This window comes from Spinacia oleracea, chromosome 1 (assembly GCF_020520425.1).
Source record: "Spinacia oleracea cultivar Varoflay chromosome 1, BTI_SOV_V1, whole genome shotgun sequence".
NCBI lineage: Eukaryota > Viridiplantae > Streptophyta > Magnoliopsida > Caryophyllales > Amaranthaceae > Spinacia > Spinacia oleracea.
Genome location: NC_079487.1, coordinates 15,996,745 through 16,018,226, shown reverse-complemented (window position 1 = coordinate 16,018,226; position 21,482 = coordinate 15,996,745). Strand labels below are relative to the sequence as shown.

At 35.9% G+C, this 21,482-nt stretch overlaps 1 protein-coding gene across 1 annotated transcript; it reads left to right on the top strand.

Annotated features, from left to right (window-relative positions):
• The first annotated feature begins 8,176 nt into the window (after positions 1-8,176).
• LOC110793650 (vacuolar protein sorting-associated protein 45 homolog) lies at positions 8,177-19,461 on the top strand. Its single transcript, XM_021998540.2, has 13 exons — positions 8,177-8,491; positions 9,945-10,146; positions 10,564-10,643; positions 12,493-12,720; positions 12,971-13,090; positions 13,175-13,255; positions 13,337-13,478; positions 13,608-13,786; positions 14,642-14,797; positions 16,299-16,406; positions 16,480-16,601; positions 16,975-17,106; positions 18,910-19,461. The coding sequence occupies exons 1-13, from the start codon at positions 8,402-8,404 to the stop codon at positions 18,968-18,970; spliced, it is 1,701 nt and encodes a 566-aa protein (XP_021854232.1). The 5' UTR covers positions 8,177-8,401; the 3' UTR covers positions 18,971-19,461.
• The last annotated feature ends 2,021 nt before the right edge of the window (positions 19,462-21,482 follow it).

Here is a 21,482-nt window from a genome sequence, read left to right as displayed (position 1 = left end):
TGAGTAAAACCACCATCAAAGTAAGAAAGACTAGATCACATAATAAACAAACTCGAAAAGATCTTATCATCATATCTCGAAGAACATTCGATGAAAATGATATTAAGATTGGCAAAGCATGATAACTAAACCTATGCAACAAGTGAGAAGCAACACTCACGTTGTAGCACTGGAAATCAAGCATAGCTTTGAATTCCATGAACTGTTTTAAAGATGGGTTTAAGGCCCATGGTTGTAAAACAATGGGGTTGAACATTTATCATATATGAAATGTAATTTCATATTCCATTTAATCTTGGTTTAGTATTAAATGATGAGTCCCTTCAATTTGACGATATATTCAAGATAGACTGTCAGGACCAGTCCTGTGACTAAGAAATGTCTATCAAGTGAACTTGAATGTCAAAGGTTGAAAATGGTCCCTAGTCGGAGTTTTCTATAAAATTGGACGCATAGAAAACGTTAGACGATTAGAATGCAAGATGACTAATAGTTCTGTTTCTTGAACTATGTGGACATGGCAATGTCATAATCATTTGCATAGATACTTACTTTGGGAAGACTAGTATCGGACAAGACCTATTAAACTTTACTGTAAGAGATGAAAATCTGTCATAAGTAAATTTCATTAAAATTATTAGACACTAAATCCTCAATACCTAAGTGATTTGAGATTACTTGTTTGAGAACTGGTTGCTTTGACGTTGACCAACCGTCGCACCGTAAAAGGAGGCTATAAAGGCAACGCTCAGGTAATCACCTATCAAACGAAGTCTAATCTCAAGATCGCAAGATTGGGATTGTCCTCCCATAAATCGGGATGAGATGCTTAAAAGTTGTACAAGGCCACTCGGAGAGCTAGAAACTGTGAAATGCATGGCCGTGCTCGGATGAATCATAGGCTATGATTATCTGTTTATTTGATCAGTTGAACTCTGAAACCGAGGAACACCTCTGGACATAATAAGGATGACAACTCTTACCTTATGTTCAAGAGCAAGCATCGAGCGACAAAGGAATTAGGAAATGCACACTTGTACCTAAGGACAAGTGGGAGACTGAAGGAAATAATGCCCTTGGTCCAAGTATGCATTCTATGTTAAGTCTAATAAATGCGGTTCAGTATTAATTAACAAGTTAATAATTCAGTGAGATCAAGTGAGCTGAATGCCTAGCTAGAGGCCGCTTCAGTTCAAGTGGAATTAATGAAATTAATCCACAGCTTACTCTTGACTGAACCCGTAGGGTCGCACAAATAGTACGTAAACGGATCAAGTATTTAATGGCATTAAATACTCCAACTATGGATATTCGGAATCGACGGATCTTGGTTTCAGTGGGAGCTGAGATCGTCACAGGCAAGAAATGAATACTCCGGAAACGATGATATTGCCGGAAACGGAAATATGGATCGTATCGGAAATATAAATATTATCCAAGTCGTAGATGTTGCCGGAAACGGAAACATGGTACGTATCGGGAAATATTATCGGAAATGGAAATATTGCCGGAATCGGAAATATTGCCGGAAACGGAAATATTGTCAGAATCGGAAATATTATCGGAATCGGAAAATAATTCCGGAAACGGAAATATTAAATATTTGTTCGAAACGGAAATTAATTCCGGAATCAAAAATATTAAATATTGTTCGTATCGGAAATATATTCCGGAATCGGGAATTTAATCGGAAGCGTATCGTACGAATAAGCATCGGACGAGGCCTGCCGGACGAGGGCCCAGCACGAAGCCAGGCCATCGCCCAGCAAGCCAAGCGCGCCACACGAACAGCCAAGGCCACGCCAGGCCCAGCGCAAGGCCAGGCCCAGCAGGCCGTGGCAGCGCGCGCAGCTGCGAGCAGTGGGCTGCGAGCATTGCTGCAGCTCGCGTGGGCTTGTAGCTCGCGTGGGCCGTGCGGCCGTGTGGGCTGTGCGCGGGCATGGCCTGCACGCTTGCGGGTCATGCTCGCGTAAGTGTTTGTGTTCGCATACGAAACCTAAAACGTGCAGAATTCGTTTAATGATTAAATTCCTAATTCTATTTGATAAATTAATTAAATAAGAGTTTTATTATAATTCTAATTTAATTAATTCGTATCCTAATAGGATTCCAATTCTCTTTCCATACCCCTATAAATATGTGGCCTGGGTTCACAATTTATAACGAGTTTTCAAGTATTCAAAGCGAGTTTTTGAGAGAAAAAAATTCAGTCACACATCTTGCTCAAAAGTGCCGAAAATTTATAGTACCTTAGGGGCGATTCTAGTTGGTCAATCTTAAGGCGGATCCGGACGTGCTGTGGACTATCTACGGAGGGACGACACTTGGAGTCCTAAAGACTTGTTCTTGTTCGGTTCGGGCGCAGCTAAGGAAGGCACGCAACAAAGAGTATGCATCTAAATTATGCTATATGATTATGTGTAAATAATATGTATTCCTGGCTTAATGGTTGTTTCCGCATGATTTATGAATTGTCATATGTATCATAACCTAACAATTAGCAGATTCATATCAAAACTCACTATGATTTGTGAGCCACTATTTCGAAAACTCCGCAAGAGTGAGCCTAAGGTATGGGACGAATACTGTCAACATGCAATTGAAACCATCAAGGGCTATCTTTCAAATCCACCAGTGTTGAAGCTAGCAATACCGGGCACCTCGCGCAGGCTTTATCTTACAACAACTGACTCAGTAGTTAGGGCTATGCTTGCCAAAGAAATCGAAGGCAAAGAAAACGCCGTGTACTATTTGAGAAAGAAGCTACTCGAGTATGAAACCAGATATACTCAACTCGAAAGGCTCAGTATTGCCTTGGTTTGGGCCATAAAGAAACTCGGACATTACATGCTCTCCCATATAGTGCACGTAATTTGCAAAGCAGATCCTCTCAAGTTCCTATTCGAAAAACTGGCTCTCAACGGACGACTGTCCAGATGGTTGGTTATGCTAGCTGAATTTGATCTAAAATACATTCCTCAAAATTCTATCAAGGGTTCAACGGTCTCTGATTTCCTAGACGACTGTCTTATCAAGGCAGAAGAGGAGAGTTACGACCTACCCGGTGAGAAAATTCTAATGACAAGCGACGATAGCTGGTCATTGCACTTTGACGGTGCCTCCAATCAATGAGGATGCGGTGTCGGGGTAATCCTAAAAGCTCCTAACGGCATTCAAACTCCAATCTCAGCAAAACTTCAGTTCAATGTTACCAACAATGCAGCCGAATATAAAGCATACATTGTGGGACTTGAAGCCGCCATAGCATTGGGTGTCCGGAAGCCGCCATAGCATTGGTTGTCCAGAAGCTTCGAGTGTACGGGGAATCTTCCCTAATCATCAACCAAATTTCCGGCAAATGGAAGGTCAGAAGTAAAAGTTTGGCCCTTTATCAGTCCTATCTCGAAAAGCTATCCGAACAAGTGGAAGAGCTTCATTACGTACACATATCTGCCCAGAGAAGAGAATCAGTTTGCCGATGCACTGGCAAAACTAGCATCAATGATCAACATTCCAAATGGCATGGCTGAAATGCCCCTTACAATTGAAACCCGTCAAGAAGCAGCATATGTCCATGCTATTGACGATGTCGAGCCTAGCAAAGAAGAACCTTGGTTTACATTCTAAGGTACTTACAAACTTCTGAATACCAACCACATTTTTCAAGAAAAAATCAAAGGGCTTTGCGCCTTCAATCAGCAAACTTTGTCCAAGCAGGTGGCATCATATACAAAAGGTCTCTCGATGGCCTCAACCTCCAATGTGTTGACAAACACGAAGCACAAAGGGTCATGGATACTGTACATTATGTCGGGGTCTGTGGCACTCACATGAATGGGAAGATTTTAGCTCTCGAAGTCATCAGGGCTCGATATTATTGGACCACCCTAGAGCAGGACTGCTACTTCTTTGTCAAGAGGTGTCCTATTTGTTAAAAGTTTACAAACCTAAAGCACATTCCTCTGTCCTTGCTATATTCACAGTCATCACCATGGCCATTCTCAGCTTGGGGTATCGACGTCATCGGCAAAGTCACTCCAACAGGCACCGGGGGTCATGAGTTTATACTGGTTGCAATCGATTATTTCACTAAGTGGGTCGAAGCCAATTCTTTCAAAGTATTGGGTTCCAAGCAAATGGCCCAGTTCATTCAAGAAAACATCATATGCAGATACGACGTTCCTCACGAGTTCATCAGTGATCAGGGAACCCATTTCCAAGGTGAGTGTGAAGATCTTTTCACCGAGTACAAAATTCAACATCACCGCTCTTCGCCTTACCGCCCACAGACCAATGGGGCAGTCGAAGCGGCCAACAAAAATGCCAAGACCATCATCATGAAGATGACAACCAATTACAAAGACTGACCCCCAGAAACTACACTTTGCATTCTGGGGGTATCGAACTTCAATTCGCACTTCAACTGGCGCAACTCCATTTTCATTGGTCTATGGAATGGAAGAGATACAACCTATTGAGCTGGAACTGCCTTCTATAAGGATAGTACTCGAAAGCAAAATCCCAGAAGCTGCATGGGTACAATCAAGATACGGTGAGCTAGTCATGCTCGATGAGCGCCGACTTCAAGCCGCTCACCATGTACAAGTCTATCAGCGCCGAGTGGCCAAACATTTCAACAAAAGGGTTAGAACCCAAAACATCAAAGAAGGCGAGCTTGTCCTGAAAGCCCTTCGCAAGAGTGTCATGGATCCAAGGGGAAATTCAGACCCAACTGGGCCGGACCATACATTGTCAAGAAAATCCTTTCCGGAGGAGCAGTCAAACTAATAGATGTCGATGGGACTGAGTTCCGTTATTTGACGGACCTGGATAAACTCAAAAAGTTCTATGTCTAAATTCAAAATTTAAGTTCAAATTTGCTGATACGTCTGAGTCTCCACATTTCAAGCCGATCTCGACTCTTGTTGAGACGGATAAGGAAGTTGATTTACTCTTCGGTTATGATCCACAACTCGAGACGGGGATCTAGAGACCTTCGAGAAAGTGTACCTAATGTAGTGCGCAACAATTCTGAATGGAAGTGGGAAAATTATAGCGGTTTATGTAACTGGACATGAAGTTTCACTAGTAGCTTATTCAAGTGAGAAAAAACTTATAGGGTATACAAAATTTATAATACATGACCTTCTTAAACATTTTGGGGACACTGTGTTATGTATAGAATTAATTCAATTGAATATTATTCCTTACTTTTTTCTGAAGTCATAAAAAACCACTATATATTAATCAAATTTATATTTCATAATATCAAAGAAAATGTGTATGCATCACAAGTATATATTGCCTACTAGCTTAGCAACGCACGATTGTTACTAAATTTGTGTGCGGAATATTATTAATTACATCGTAAACAATAATTTATATTTTAGAAATATTTTATTGAAATAAAAAATTTATTCGTATTTGTTATGTGTGGTTGAAAAAACATGAGATACAAATTAAAATTTTAAATTTGTGTAAAGCATAATTAATTTAAATTAGTCAATATTAATTAAACGTGATCGGCGTACGGTGTAATATGTACGTTCAAAATACATATAGATCATAATATATTCAACAATTTTTTCACTTTTTTCGGGGAAAATTTGAAAAAAAAAATTATGTTTAAGAAACAATAAGGATACATGATATCTTTACATTTTTAGGGGTTAAAGTTTAAATTTTTTTAATAAAATAAATTGTTTAGGGACTTATACTTTGAGACCAAACTAGATACGTTGATATAGCTTTATAACCTATATTTTTTTGCCTCTTTTGAGGTTTTCTGTTTTGTTGTTTTTGAACAAGGGGTGTTGTCCTTGTCAACAATGGGTGTATTTTCTGAAGATGAAATATATTTATTTTACATAGACTTATTTATCCAGTTATAAAAAATAAGTTTATCTTTTGTGAATGTACCAAATGATGAATTGCTCCCATCAATATTTCATTTCTACAACATAATATAAAGGGTTCATTTGATATCACTGCTAGTTTCCATTCCTTAGTTTTGCAAGTCAACTCCGTATAATTTTGATTGGATGACGAACTAAACACCATTCATACTTGTAGTAATTATGCTGATTTTGAATTTTTTTAAAAAAAACTACCCCCTTCGCCTCTTTTTGTTCTTTACGTTTGGTATTTTGCACGCGTTTTAACGACTAATTAATGTGCATTGAGACTCCTCTATTTTTTTCCTTTAAACAAGATAAATTACGTTTATTTATAATGTTTTTAATTTTATCAAGATTCTGATATTGGGAAGATGAGAAAATTTTAATAACCCAAATTGGAAAAGTGTGAGAGATTAAATGATCAAATGAATGTAATTGGTTAAAATAATCACTGAACACAAACTTTTGATATAATATTAAAGCATTTATGTGAGAATATAAAATTAAATGTATATAACATTTTGGAACACCCAAAAAGAAAACCTAAAGGAAAAAAAAAGAGACGGGGGGAGTACAAACTACTCCCTCCATACCTTTTTATTCTTTATGTTTGGTATCATGCACGCGATTTAACAACTAACTAGTGTGTAGCCCGGGCGATGCCCCGGTTGCTACTTTGAATAATTAAATTCGATTTTTTTTTCTTTTCAACTCAATATTTGACTAAGATACGTGTAGACCATAAAAGTGAAAAGATTCATTAAATTCATCAACTACACATGTACATTACCTGCACCATGAAAAGTAATTTTCTTAATGTTTTAATTGTTTAATTCACGGTTTTCCTAATATTGTAACGGTTATTTTTATTCTAATATAGTCCATACGAAATAAGAAGTAACATAAAAAATTTAGTTGTTTTAGACTTCATGTTAACATGTGTTATAAATTAACGTGCATGGATAAACAACAATTAGTGGTTGGTTAAGATGGTAATGAGAGTTATTCTCCAAACTTGAGGTCTTGTGTTCGAACCTTATTGTATTGATTTTTGGTTGTCAATAACATCACATAACCTTGGTGAGTGGATGATGTGGCGTAAGCAAGAGAGTTCTATGTGACACATAAACATTTTTCGCAACGCCTTTTAATATATTAGTATAGATTTATGTTGATAAAATATTTATTTATTAAAACAATGAAAATCATGTATATTTAATAATGTTTTCACTTTTATCCAAAATATGACATTGAAAAAGCATGAGAGATTTAATGTCTCAATGGAAACGTTTGTAATGTTTAGTGCCCTAATAAATTTAATTGATTAAAATAATGATTTGTACGATTTTGACATAACATTAAAGACATTTATGCAACAATATACGATGTAAAACAAAATATTCAAAGCTTAAAGATCAAAATGGGACATCCAAAATAAAACACATAAAGAATAAAAAAGGACGAATAAAATAATTTTTTATGGATTTTATATTCTTATTTTTAGTTTTATAAAAAAAAAAGTAAACGAAAAACATACCAAACAAGTAAGTCTGCAAATTAGTCGAGTCGAGCCGAGTAATAACCTTATTGAGCTAAGCTTGTTAAGAAAATTTGTGTTTCGAGCCTGCTCGAACTTGAACGAGCTTTTATTTCTTTTGTTCGAGCCAGACTCGTTTAATAAAATACTTGTTCAGGCTCGGCTTGAGCTTGTTCGTTTGTATTTCGTGATCGAGCACAAATCAAATGAGCTTTAGTAAACGAGCTTTGCAACCCAAACTTTTTATAAGGATAAAAGAAAGTTATGTTAATAGGTAAAGATCATCAGAATTTATTATCAAAATTAAATCATCCATTGCAAATGAATATATTATTTAGGGATTTTGAAGAGGAAGCCGACATATGTGTATTAGTGATTTTGATTGACTTTATTCATAAAATTCAAGCAAATTTACATTGACTAAAGATTTTATAGATGTATAATTCCAACTTTTTTTTTTTAATTTTTTTTTAATTTTTTGTTACCGTATTAAACATGACTTTACCATTATACTAGTTAATATACATTCTTCAATTAAAATTTTATTTTTTTATTAAAATATTTTACGAGCTATTAACGAGTTATAAACGGGCTGTTCGTGAACACAAACGAGTTAAACGAGATGTTATTCGAGTAAAGATCCTTTATTAAACAAGCCTTAAACATTTGCTGGAGCTCGTTCAATTGCTTAATAATCAAGTTTTGACAAGTTACAGCTCCTCTGCTACGACAATAAAACCTACCGAGTATACATCCCACTTTTACAATTATACCCTTCCTTACAAGTTACAACATCGAAGAAAGAAAAGGAAAACACGAGATCATCGTCGACTTCCATTGTTGGAAGCTTGCAATTGCCACTGAAACTTTACCAATTTCCTGGGAAGCAATTCCACCATTTTCCCTCAATCAAATCAAGAAAAATTGATCTGAATAGCAGATCTGTCGCTAAACAAGGAAGGCGAAGATGGTGTTAGTAACTGCAGTTCGAGATTACATCAATCGGATGCTTCTAGATATCTCCGGCATGAAAGTTCTTATTCTCGATTCTTCCACGGTACTTTTGATTTTTACATCTTTCTGAGATTTATTTTCTGGGTTTTCTGAATTTGTTTATGTTGTAGTTGGGTTTTGTTCATTTGATTGATGATAAATTTAATATTAATGAAGGGAAATGACAAAGGTTGATTTGATGATTATTTTGGATTAGATTAAAACGAATTGTGGGAATTCCTGCTTTTCTTTAATCGACGAGCTAGAATTGTAGTTGTAATTCAGTCTAATATTTTTGAACCCGGTTTCACAAGAGTAACATCCCAATTCCCATGCGTTGTGTTATGCTGCCAATTTTGTTCAGCTGTTTTAACTTTAAGCCCTTTAAGGTTTTGTAGATTGTGAAGGTTCGTGAACAATTTAAGGGGGAGCTGTTATTGTTCCTGTTCTTTGTGTTTAATTTAGAATTGGTTAAAGACCTAAGAGGATTGTAGTTTCTTGGATATGGGGTCATACACTTTTGTAGGTTTTACCAGTTGTAAGCGAAAAAAGCGAGAAAGCAGAAGGAATTCACAGGCTATAACTTGATCTTTACTAGTTTCGCGTAAACCTTTCCATGTGTGACATTGGATCTCCACCAACAACACATACCCTCCTAGACCAGCTAGCTTAACTTGAACTACAAATTACTGGAAGCCACACTACACAAGCAGTTGTGGCTTCTATCCTTGCCAGCTACTCATCACGATTCATAACTGACATTAGTGTGATTTGAATTAACGTGTCAACTAATTTTGGATAGAGGAAGTAGAAGGACCTCGTGGAGAAGATACAATTATATCTTCATGTTTTTTCTTCTTCTGTGGGGGTAATTAGAATTGGAAATTTATAGACAAAATTAGATTACCCCGAGAGAGAAGTCAAGGCTTAATAAATATTAATGCCGCTGTTAGTGAATCCCAAGAGCCAGGGTGGCAGCTCTTTGCAAGGTTCGGTACATAAACACAGGAATCTTAACAATTGCGGGTGAGAACAGGATGAGGGCTGGTCTATGAAGGTGATCAACAAGGACAAAGACAGAAATAGCGTTAAAGTTACTATCCGTGATATTTTATCGATGCGACCAACTTTAATATTGATATAATTTTAAATACCCTTATGCTACTAAAATATAACGGTCAATGCTTTGAATTCAAATTCAAAGGGGGTTTATTATTTGAACGTGAGGGATCCATCGCAAAATGATCACTCGTTCGGAGTCCTAGTTTAATCAAGCGCTACAGGCAAGCCTGCCATCTACATGACCATACTAGAATGCCTTGATTTCATTGTTCGTCTTCATAGTGCTGGTGCAGTGAATTTCATCATGTCTATGATGTTCTCGAGACTTTGTTTCTGCGTAAAGCACTCTGGTGCATTTTAGGGACCCCCCTCCCCCTCCTAAAAAACAACAAAGAAAGGGACCAATATTGTTAATTACTGAGTACTGACAGCAATTATGTAAATTCTTTTTACAGGTTAGTATTGTCAGTGTTGTCTATAGTCAGTCTGATTTACTGAAGAAGGAAGTGTTTTTGGTAGAATTGGTGGACTCCATCTCCAAGTCAAAGGAATCCATGTCCCATCTTAAAGCTGTGTACTTCCTTAGACCCACATCGGAAAACATCCAGCACTTGAAACGTCAGCTTGCTAGCCCTAGATTTGGAGAGATTCACCTTTGTAGGTTTTGTTATATTTGGTTTTTACTAATTACTTGAATTCACCTGTTTCTTCTTGAAGTGTCCTGTTAGAGTTTAAAGTTAATAGTCCAGTTACACCTTGTTTGGATAAGAGGAAATGGAGAGAAAGGGAGGGAAAGGAAAGGGAGGGGGAGAAGTTCCCTTGTTTCGATAAGGGGTTGGGGGAAGGAAGGGGAGGGTGAGGGATGGATGCCTCCCTCCCTCTTTAATAAATACCATCCCTCCATATTTGGAAAGATCAGGAGGGAAAATTGAGCTCCACGGGCCTCCACCTTCTCCCTCCCTCTCTTTCTCCTTCCTTTCCTTTCTATTTTACTATCCAAACAAGTGTTGAAGTTGTATTTTGACTTTTTGAACATGTTATTGAATCATTATTTGTATGTTTCTGCTTTTGCAGTTTTTTCGAACATACTGAACGATACTCAGATTCACATTTTAGCAGATTCAGATGAACATGAATCTGTGCTGCAAGTTCAGGTACGAAATGCGAAGGAAATAATAGTGTAAAAATCTTATAGTTGACTGACTATTTTGTTGTATTTCTTGTGCAATTGAGAATTTTATGTTCTTTTAGATTCTATGATTGTAATGATACTCAACCTTAGATCAATAACCTATATGCTATTCCCAAGGCCAAGACGTGCATGTTGCTTGTTTTGGCCAACCTCATGCATGCCTATTAAGCAAGATCTGCTTGATTTCTTCTATTAGTAATCTTAGACAGATCAGCAAAAGGCTTTCTGTTTCTAGCTTATATTAGTTTATATTCATTCTTATGTTGTCTTCTTCTACTCTTATGCCCTTGATTAACCACTAATAGATGTCTCTCAATTATATCACTCCCTCCGCCCCTTAATGTTTTCCCCATTGTACTTTAGGGTCAAATTTTAAAAAGTTTGACCATTAATTCTCACTAAGCTACAACAAATAATATAGTCATGTGTTGTCTTGTTAGATTCGGTTGAATGTATATTTTTAGAATATGAACTTTTTTTAACTTTTACGCGTGTAGAGTTGGAGATATATGAATTTTAAGTCGCGTCTTGAAGACCGTGACAAGTCAAATGGAGCAAACACAAGGGAAAAAAGGAGTATTGTTTTGGATTCAGATAATTAATATAGTTACTATAAAAGGAATCGATGTGCACACGAAAGAGGAAACCACCCTTTTCAAAAGAGAACAAAAATATTGAGGAACATAGAATTCTTATTTTTGTAACTATTAAACCACCCTTTTAGTAAGGGAAAATCTCTATTATATAAAGGAACGCTTGAGGCGTCGTCAAAAAGGTGTTTGTCTCTTTTACCCTTTATTTAAATCAGAAAAATAAAAACAAATTAAATGTAAAAACCGTTAATTTTATACGTAGTATTATAATATAAAAGGGAATCAATATAAAGGTTTTTTTTTTATTTATTTTATTTTTGTTACACATCGGGAGTAAAAGATACTTACCAAAATCACAAATATAAAAATTGACTAGAAAAAAATATCAATAAAAAAAGCAAGAAGTAATAACCATTTAAATACTATTGTGTATGCATTTTAAATTACAAGCACGTATTGCATGCATATAAATCTAGTCACCTGTGTTGAAGCTGGGAAATTCCTTGTTCTGCTCGCCTCTTAAAGGTTCTGGATCAAGTACACTTTGCGGGAGCAGCAAATTTCGTAGAATCTTAACTTCTGTACAAAATAAACTGCTTCAGAATGATGATTTATGTCATCCCTAACGTAATCTATATTTTTGGAAAGTTGTTACAGTTGTTATATGATTACATAGGTGAGGATTATTAGGTTATGGAGGAATAGTTAGACAAGAATGAAAAGTTTGGGTATTAGTTGATCATCATCCTCAGGTTTGATTTTTATTTGTATGGTCTAAAAATAACATATATCTGAGGTCAAATGTGATGAAGTGACAGCATTGAATTGAATACTCAAATGCTTTGTGCTTAACAGCTTAACCAGATTGCAAGATATAGTGGAAATGAAATTAAGTTTTGATGTAGAAAAATATAATTCACTTGGGTTAAAATTCTGGCCCCTCTTTATTTTATTGAGATTTCCCGTTTGGGATCAATTCATTCATTTAATCAGTGAGGTGGAATGTCCTAATCTAAGTTCCAGTGATAATCACCAGGAAGGTGTTGTCTAACATGATTACATCGTTTTGCTAAATACCAGGATGGTAGTTTATCTCCTTCCTAAAGATTTATTGGAGAACACGAAGTTATCTGAAAATTGCTATGTTTTCACCGTCCATAAACTTTGTATACTTTATGGTTTTATGGAAGCTGATGTTGTTCCAACTGTATGCTGCAGGAAATTTATGCAGACTTTATTGCTGGTGATCCTTGTCATTTTAGTCTTAACATTTCTTCAAATCACCTCTATATGCTACCAGTGGCTATGGATCCTTCAAATTTGCAACACTATTGTGATCGAATTGTTGATGGCATATCAGCAGTTTTCTTGGCACTAAAACGCCGACCTGTTATCAGATACCAGAGGACATCTGATATTGCAAAAAGAATAGCACAGGATACCGTGGTAAATCCTGTACATTATAGTAAAGTATAAAAACTTAGATAATTCCCTGGGAAAGGGAAGAAAGATCTCTGATAAGTTGACCTTTCCTTAAGATACAACTGTATTTTTTTAATTTGAATACTTGATGGTTCTGCATTATGTATAACCCATAGCCTTCATTTTTTATCCTTCCCTGAAGTCCTTGTCTTTTTTAGTTCTCCTTTAGTGTTGGTTTGTAAGTAGTTGAATCTTTTTAACTTTTTCATTGCAGAAATTGATGTATCAGCAAGAGAGTGGTCTCTTTGATTTCCGGAGATCAGAAACGTTGTTGCTTGTATTGGATAGAAGGGAGGATGCAGTTACTCCGTTGCTAAATCAATGGACTTATCAGGTACTTTGAAGCTGTGCTTATCACTGTACATTGCTTGTGTATATAGTTCTGGCCAGCTGCTCATCTATTCAATGCTTTCCATAGGCGATGGTTCATGAATTGATAAACATCCAAGATAACAAGGTTGATTTGAGAACTTTTGGAAAGGTTCCAAAAGACCAGCAGGTGAGTTTGGTGTTTATATGAATTCCTTTTACTATAATGAGTGCATTGGGTATGAATTAAGTATTCAGTTTCCTTGTTTAGGAGGTTGTGCTGTCTTCAGAGCAAGATTTATTCTTCAAAGCTAATATGTATGAGAACTTTGGAGACATTGGAATGAATATCAAGCGAATGGTAGATGAATTCCAGCAAATTGCAAAGAGTAACCAGAAGATTCAGACAATTGGTGGGTACAATATATAAGTGCTAATACCTATCCATCTCATTCCTGCTTATTGCAGTTCATGTTTTACTTCATTGCTTCCTGGACATACCTAGTAATTTTCTGTCATACATGCACTTCCGTGGTTTGCAGAGGACATGGCCAAATTTGTTGATAATTATCCCGAGTACAGAAGAATGCAGGGGAATGTTTCAAAGCATGTCACACTGGTGACTGAAATGAGTAAGATAGTTGAGGAGAGAAAGCTTATGGTAGTGTCTCAAACAGAACAAGAGTTGGCTTGCAATGGTGGACAAGGGGCAGCATTTGAGGTTGTGAAACAGTCAGCTGTCCTTTACCTTTTTTTTTTTTTTCTATGCTCAGATTTTTGGTCTATTGCTGGTATTTTTATCGTAGGAGATACTTGAAATGTGTTCTCTTGCAAGGTAAAAATTAAAGATGATGTTCTAATCACTAGTGTAATAGCTTTTTGGCACAAAAGTACTACTTGTCTCTAGTTCATAGTTCAGACCCATTTCTATGCATGTACAACATTCTTGTCTTCAATGTACTCTCACAGCAACCTATTTGTATACTACTAAACGTACATAATTTAGACTTATTTCTAAATTTGGACAGACTTGTCCGGCATTTTCTGGACAAAATGTGTTCAATGACCCAAGTTCTGATTGATTGATTTTTGTAAGTTTAAGTTACGGCCTTTTTGAGAAAACTACATTATCACTATAAATTATTATTACTATTTTAAATTATGGAGAAACATACCTTTTTTTTTCCTTGATTTGTTACGGCATTTCTGTGAAGAACATTTTTGTTCATATTTTATTTCACCTTCCCCCCAGAATTACATGATGATTGAGGGGTTTGTTTCTGTTGTTGGATTATTGGTCATAGGTGCAATGGTTTAGCATGGGCGGCTGATGCCAAATATATGTTGATTTGTTCCCGTGATGTGCATGTCTAGCAAAGTTGCAATATGCTGCTATGTACTAGATGCTTCCTCAGAAGTTTTTATTTATTAAGAATGATTTCTGTCCTTGTTTGTAATGTTCGGATGTTTGTTGAGTTCACAATGCCTCCTGACTTTTTTTTATTTTAAAGGAATGATTTCTGTCCTTGTCCTTATGTATATGGCAGTTTATCTAATGCATTTCTGTGCTCTGTAGGCTGTGACAAATCTTCTCAACAATGAAAATGTCTCTGATATTGATCGTTTACGGTTGGTAATGTTGTATGCTTTACGCTATGAGAAGGAAAGCCCTGTCCAGCTGATGCAACTTTTCAACAAGCTTGCTTCCAAATCTGCAAAGTACAAGCCTGGGGTAATGCATTTAATTGATGTTGAACCTGTATTTTTCTGTATTATGTAATCATGTTCATCTGCTACGTTTCCTTAGCTTGTTCTCTTCAAATCTAATTTCTATGCTCTCAGTTTTTTTTGTTTTTTTGGCAAATATATTTTTATTACTCACCAAAGAAAGGAACCAAAACAACTTAGCAACACAAACAGTAAGCTAAGCTACACCAAACTACGACATTAATTGCAAAAAGCAGCAGTATTGAAGCAGACCAGCTCCCAGTGTATTTTTCTTTCATTTAGTATTGTCAATCAAATGATTATCCTCACTGCTCAAAGCATTTTCCAATATAATCAACTGTAAATTGGTGTATGCTTTTCTCATCATTCTGTGTAATAAAAGTCTCTTTCATTTTCCACTAGAAATGCTTAATTTATGCTCCCAGTGTATTTTCTCCATTCATTATTTTCAATCAAATGGTTGTCCTCAATGCTCAAAGCTTTTTCCAATATCGATCACTGTACTTCTTTTTTTGGCAAATAATAAAGGATTATATTAATCACCAAAGAGGTTTTACAACTGGTCAACAAAACACCAGAAACAACAAAACCAAGACTTCCCTAACAAGGAAACACACCTCAACTATCCTCTACAAGCTACATTAAACAGTATCCTGTTTACAACAGACTGACTAGGTTCCATCTGGTAAATGGAGATTTTAGAATTTATCACTGTACTTGCATATCATTCTGTTTGGACATGTAGCTTAAGATTTTAGAATTTATCACTGTACTTACATCTGGTTAAGATGATGGAAAATCGTTTAAGATGGTTTGGACATGTAAGCAGAAGATCAAGTGATATCCCGGCTAGGAGAATAGAAGGGTGGCAAAGTGATAGAATTGCAAGGGGTAGGGGGAGACCTAATAAAACTTGGAGGAATGTGATTGAGCACGATATGAGCTTTCTTGGGATTGAGGAAAATATGGCGTTGGATAGGACAGAGTAGAGGGAGAGAATATACATTGATGACTTCATTTGACTTATACAACTTCCATGTTTCTGTTTCTTTCTATTTTTATTTTATTTTAAAAATTCTTAAATTTTTTTTTAATTTTACATGCTATTTTGAAATGTACTTCTTTTACTTATTCATTTATTTTAAACTTTACTTATTTTTTATTATCTTTTATAATATTTCTTCTATAATATATATATACATTTTTCTCTTATCTTACTTTCATTAATTCCACTTTCTCTTCCTTGTTTTTTCTTTTTTACTTCCTGTTCCTTTCTGGTTTGATTGGTGACAATGACGATCATGTTAGCCGACCCCAAATCATTTTGGGACTAAGGCTTTGTTGTTGTTGTTGTTGTTGTTGTTGTTGTACTTGCATATCATTCTGTGTAATAAATTTTCTCTTTCATGCTTTTCCTAGTAGAAAATCTTAATGAAATGCAGTTCTTATTCTGAGGTATTCCAATCTAACTGGTACTCGTTTTCTCCACATCTTTGAGGTGACAGCTGGTACAGTTTCTTTTGAAGCAAGCAGGTGTTGATAAGCGTACTGGGGACCTGTTTGGGAATCGGGATCTAATGAATATTGCTCGTAATATGGCCCGTGGACTGAAGGTTTGTGACAACTTTTAGGAACCATGTTATTTTCCAAAAGCTGGAGATTAACCTATGAATTGCAATCTTGTAGGGTGTTGAGAATGTATATACCCAACATCAACCGCTTCTGTTTCAGACAATGGAAAGCATTTCTAAGGGGCGTTTGAGGGATATTGACTATCCGTTCGTTGGAAATCACTTCCAGCCGGGAAGGTAAGAGTTATGGAGGTTAAAAATGTTGAACTTTAAATAATACTTGTAGGTTATTGACTATGCTAAGTATTCTTGAGGAACTGTGCCTTAAAGTGTTTAAAATTTAGTGTTAGGAATGAGATTTAACATGCTTAGCTGGTGCCGTACCATATACTTCGGCAGTTCTGCTGCATCTGAATTTGTGTATCCAACTGTCCAGAGAACAACAATGATAGATATTATGTGCACAAATGTTATGTTCTGAATTATGAATTATGGCACTTATCTATTGTGAGCTAAACATAGATTGAGACAGACAACTTTGTTACACTCGTCATGAGTCGTAACTGAATTATCCTCCATCAACTGAATGAAAATATGTATCTCCGTGCAGACCACAAGATGTCGTCATTTTTATTGTCGGAGGGACTACTTATGAGGAATCACGCTCTGTTTCCCTGTTTAATTCCACCAATTCTGGGATTCGTTTTATACTCGGAGGCACAACAGTTCTCAACTCTAAAAGGTATGCTTCTTGTCGTCATTACATACTTCACTTGAAAGATGAGAGGCAGGGAACCTGATTAGGGAGCTCTGTACAAGTGTATATATATGTTAGGAATTTTGATCCTCCTACTCCACATATTTGATAATTAGGGGGGGGGGGGGGGGGGGGGGGCATATGGGGTTTGCTGGAAAGTGGAGAGGAAGAATTTTATCTGGTCATCAGGTGAAGAGGAAGGGTTTTGTGAAACCTTGCCAATGTGAGTACTTCAATCTTTTGACAAACGCAGTTTGAATGATTAACCATGAGTCCATGACAGAGGGGCTTATATTACTTGGTATTTTTCCTCTTTAATAACTTTTTTCAATGGCACTAAACAACAGAAATCTGCCCACCCTCTTTGCAACCTTTCCTGTTTGTCCTCTTACCTTACTTTTCCCTCCCAGCGGAGATAGTTATTTAGTTACATATGGACAAACAAGTCACAGCACCTCCTAAGAATCCGTTTGCCATGGTTAACTTTTTTCCTGCAACCAACTCCTCCCTTCACCCGGGAAAAATAAATTAATTGTCTGGGAATCAATTAGTGGTGAAATATGTGGGAAATCAAAACTACTTAAATAGGGTGAAGCAAAATTAAAGAAATCATCAGTTTTCACTTGTTTGATTGTTTAATGAGAAAAACTGTTGAAAAGTAAAATAGTTTACCTAGGTTTCCATTGTTTGGTAGTTAATTGAGGAAAACTGTTGAAATTAATAATACTCCCTCCGTCCCAAAATTATCTTCCTGCTTTCTTAAACGAGCGTCCCAAAATTATCTTCCTGTTTCTAATTTTGGCTACTTAGGTCTCCACTTTCTCATGTACTATATTAATTAAAATTGAATTGAAAACCCCACCCATGTACTATATTCCACTTTTTCCATGTACTATATTCTCTTTCACATGTACTTTATTCCACTTTTCCATACAACTCAATCATCATTTGTACTTTATTCCACTTTTTCATGTACTATATTCCACTTTTCTTAAAATCCGTGTTTTTGGTCAAACAAGAAGATAATTATGGGACGGAGGGAGTAGAATTTTAGATATCCATAGTTTTCCACATTTATCCATTGATTTTGTAAGAAAAATTATGGAAAACTAAATGACCCACGTAATTTCACACATTTACTTTTCCATAGTTTTCTCTCCCAATAAACAAACATGGTCAAATTAAGGAATTTATATATTTATACAATTTTACATAGTTTTCCTCATTCAAGTCAAGTTACCAAACACATTGAAATTGAAAGTAGGGTAAGAGAAGGAATTTGAAGATTTTTACCAGCTTGAGGTTTAAAGTTTGAACAGCTTGTAGACAGATGTCAGACTCCTAGGCTTGGTGTTAAAAAAATTTACCACATCCATCCTACAACTTGATATTAAGGTAATATTTAAAATACCATAATCATCCTCTACTCTTGAACTGTTTTACATCCATCATACCAATGGTTTTTTTAGAATTCTTATTGAAAGGTATTATTAAGAGCAATATGGCATTGGAAATTTAAATCACTTCAGATAATGTGGTTTTGGAGTATTATTTTGGGATAATCCAACATAGAAACATGGCCAGTTATTTCGGGATGACCAACATAGAAATGTGGCCCTCAGTATCCAGGGTTTAATATCCACTGATCAGATAAGATGTCGAACAAATATTCTTGACCCTTGAAAGATATTGGACGCATGATTTCCTTGCTTTGCATTGCTGCTTTGATACGCCTTATACAACTTGCATAGTAAAAGCAGAATGCTCATTCGCTTGGTTCAATGTTAGGTTCTTGAAGGACCTTGAAGAAGCCCAGAGAATGATCCGGTCCAGCAGTACCGTAGTTTGAAACTTAAATCATTCACTTCAGACCAGTACTAATTCAATACAGCATGTAGCCATGTCGGGTAAAGAACACTTGTCCAATTTTTGATGGAAGCTGAGCTCGGCATAATCCATTTCTTCGGCCACATTGCTATACTTTCCGGTCTCTTGGTGGCTGTATGAGCATGAGCCCGTCAATTATTGTGCAGGGTTATAAACTGTTGGACTATCAAATCTCGATGAGGTTAGCCAACACTAAGTCTCTTTGGCGGACAATGACAATGTAGAGGATGTTTGTTGATTGGAATTTGTATTCTTCTTTGTCTGAAAGGTAAGTTGTATCTATGAAGGGGAAGAGAGGCCAATGTAGAAATTAGACAGGCTGTTTTTTTTTGTGTATGTTTCTTTTTTCTCCTGGGCTTGTACATTTATGTATGAGAGAAGATAATTGGAAACAGGAATCGTATTGCCATTTGTAGAGTTTATTTATGAATTCAGGTTTCGAAGTTCCCTTATTATCATTTATCAAATAAAAATGCTAGCTTTGGGGGGAAAAATAGTAATGATTGCTTCTATATATAACTTGACAAAGAACTAGTGGTTGGCCTGTGCGATGCCAGATGCCAGATGCCATATTACGTAGGACATTGCCTGATACTCTGTACAAACTACTATCACTATGACGTTAAGAATGCGAGGAGTCGAGGACATGGCAATTCATGACATTTTCAATAGGTGGAAATCGTGGAACTCTATTAATCTTTCGTTCTAGTTAAAAAAAAAACTCTATCTATCCTTCGTGCAATTAAACTCGACTCCAATTTAGCAACCCAACACTATTCGAAAGGCACAAAGATCACATTGCAGGTGGATCATAGATAGATAAACTTATTATGTCAATGCAACAGTCACTGGAAAATGTAAAGATGACAAAATGTTAAAAGCACTTTACGTGCGGGTATCAAGTGTTTATCTTAATGGTGTATACAGAATACGATGTATTTGATGACCTATATCTCTTTAAGTAAATGGCAGAAAGGACTAGACCTTAAAAATTATCTCTAAGCATCCCTAGATGTGAACGACGAATCGCAACTTGAATCACTTACGCTTGAAGCAGGCTTAGTCTTAACATTTTATGGGCCCTAGGTGAAATAAAAATCCAGGGCCTCATATATAAATATGAAAATTTGGGTTTACATAGAGATTATATATGTACTTTTTGAATTTATCCACTAATTAAGAATTAACGCACACGAGTATCTTTTTTTATGAAGGGGATTCTTTTGGCAGTTACCATTTCAATTCAATTACAAAGTCAACCAATTACAAAATCAATTGAGTTAGTGAACCCTTCAGAATAAACCTCTTAATTGGCAACTTATCAATACCCATACTATCAATTACAAAATCAAGATACAATTGTGGTATTATTCGTTTCAATAACAATTACTATTTCTCGATGAAAAATTATCCTTCCACTAGATTTAAAAGTTAGAAATTCCCTCAAAAATTAAAATAAATTTATGGAAATATCTCATAAAAGTATCCCTATTAGAGACATTCTCTCAACTCTCAAGACATCATCTTGGCGCCATTATAACGCATTTGTAACCAAAACAATGTAATACTTGTTCATATATTGTCCAACAACAAAATGGTTTGGGAACACACATTAGTAAACACGCGAAATTTGATTGCATTTTCAAGAATGCTTCTCTTCATTTTGTTGTTCTCTGTCGAGCTACATTCTATATCGAGAATGATAACTTATAATGATGGTAGACTCTTGTCAAGCGACAAGCACCCCGTTTTCCTCTTCATCAAATTCATCCAACTTCTTCATCAACAACTACAAATAGTCTTCCACTCATGGTTACTTGATGCCTCCGCAAACGGGTACTCACAAACTCAATTTTGATGGCTCGTATAGAAATAAGTTTTCAGCAGCTTACATCATCACCTGCGACTAAATCGGAAACACTCATACCATGTTTACTTTCAACCTTGGTACAATCCTTTTATTAGCAGAAGTAACAAGACTCCATTTCGAGAAATTAAATTGAAGGTTATAATATAAATGTGGCTAACTCTATCAAAAGGCTAGAACACTCCATGAAAGATTATCAGTCACTTCTACATATTAGAAAATAGAGCAGCTAATCTATACCTAGTATTTAAAAAGCAAAACCATAAATCTATAGATGACATGTGGCATCCCCTTTTTTCATGCATCATTTTTTGACATGTGGCATCCCTTTTTTAATTCATCATTTTTTTTCCAATTGTTTATTATATTTTATGACTCTAGCACCTTTTCCACTTCATATTCTTCATTCAACATCGATTTACCATTTTAATTTATATACTTCCTCCGTTCCGTTAATATCGCACCATTTGGTTTTTTACACTATTCAAACTACGACTTTGGCCATTTTTTGTGATTCATACGTAAGAAAATTGTAGTCATGTGGGGTCACGTTAGATTCGTATCGATATATATTTTCTAATTGTCAAATTTATATAATTTTTACTTA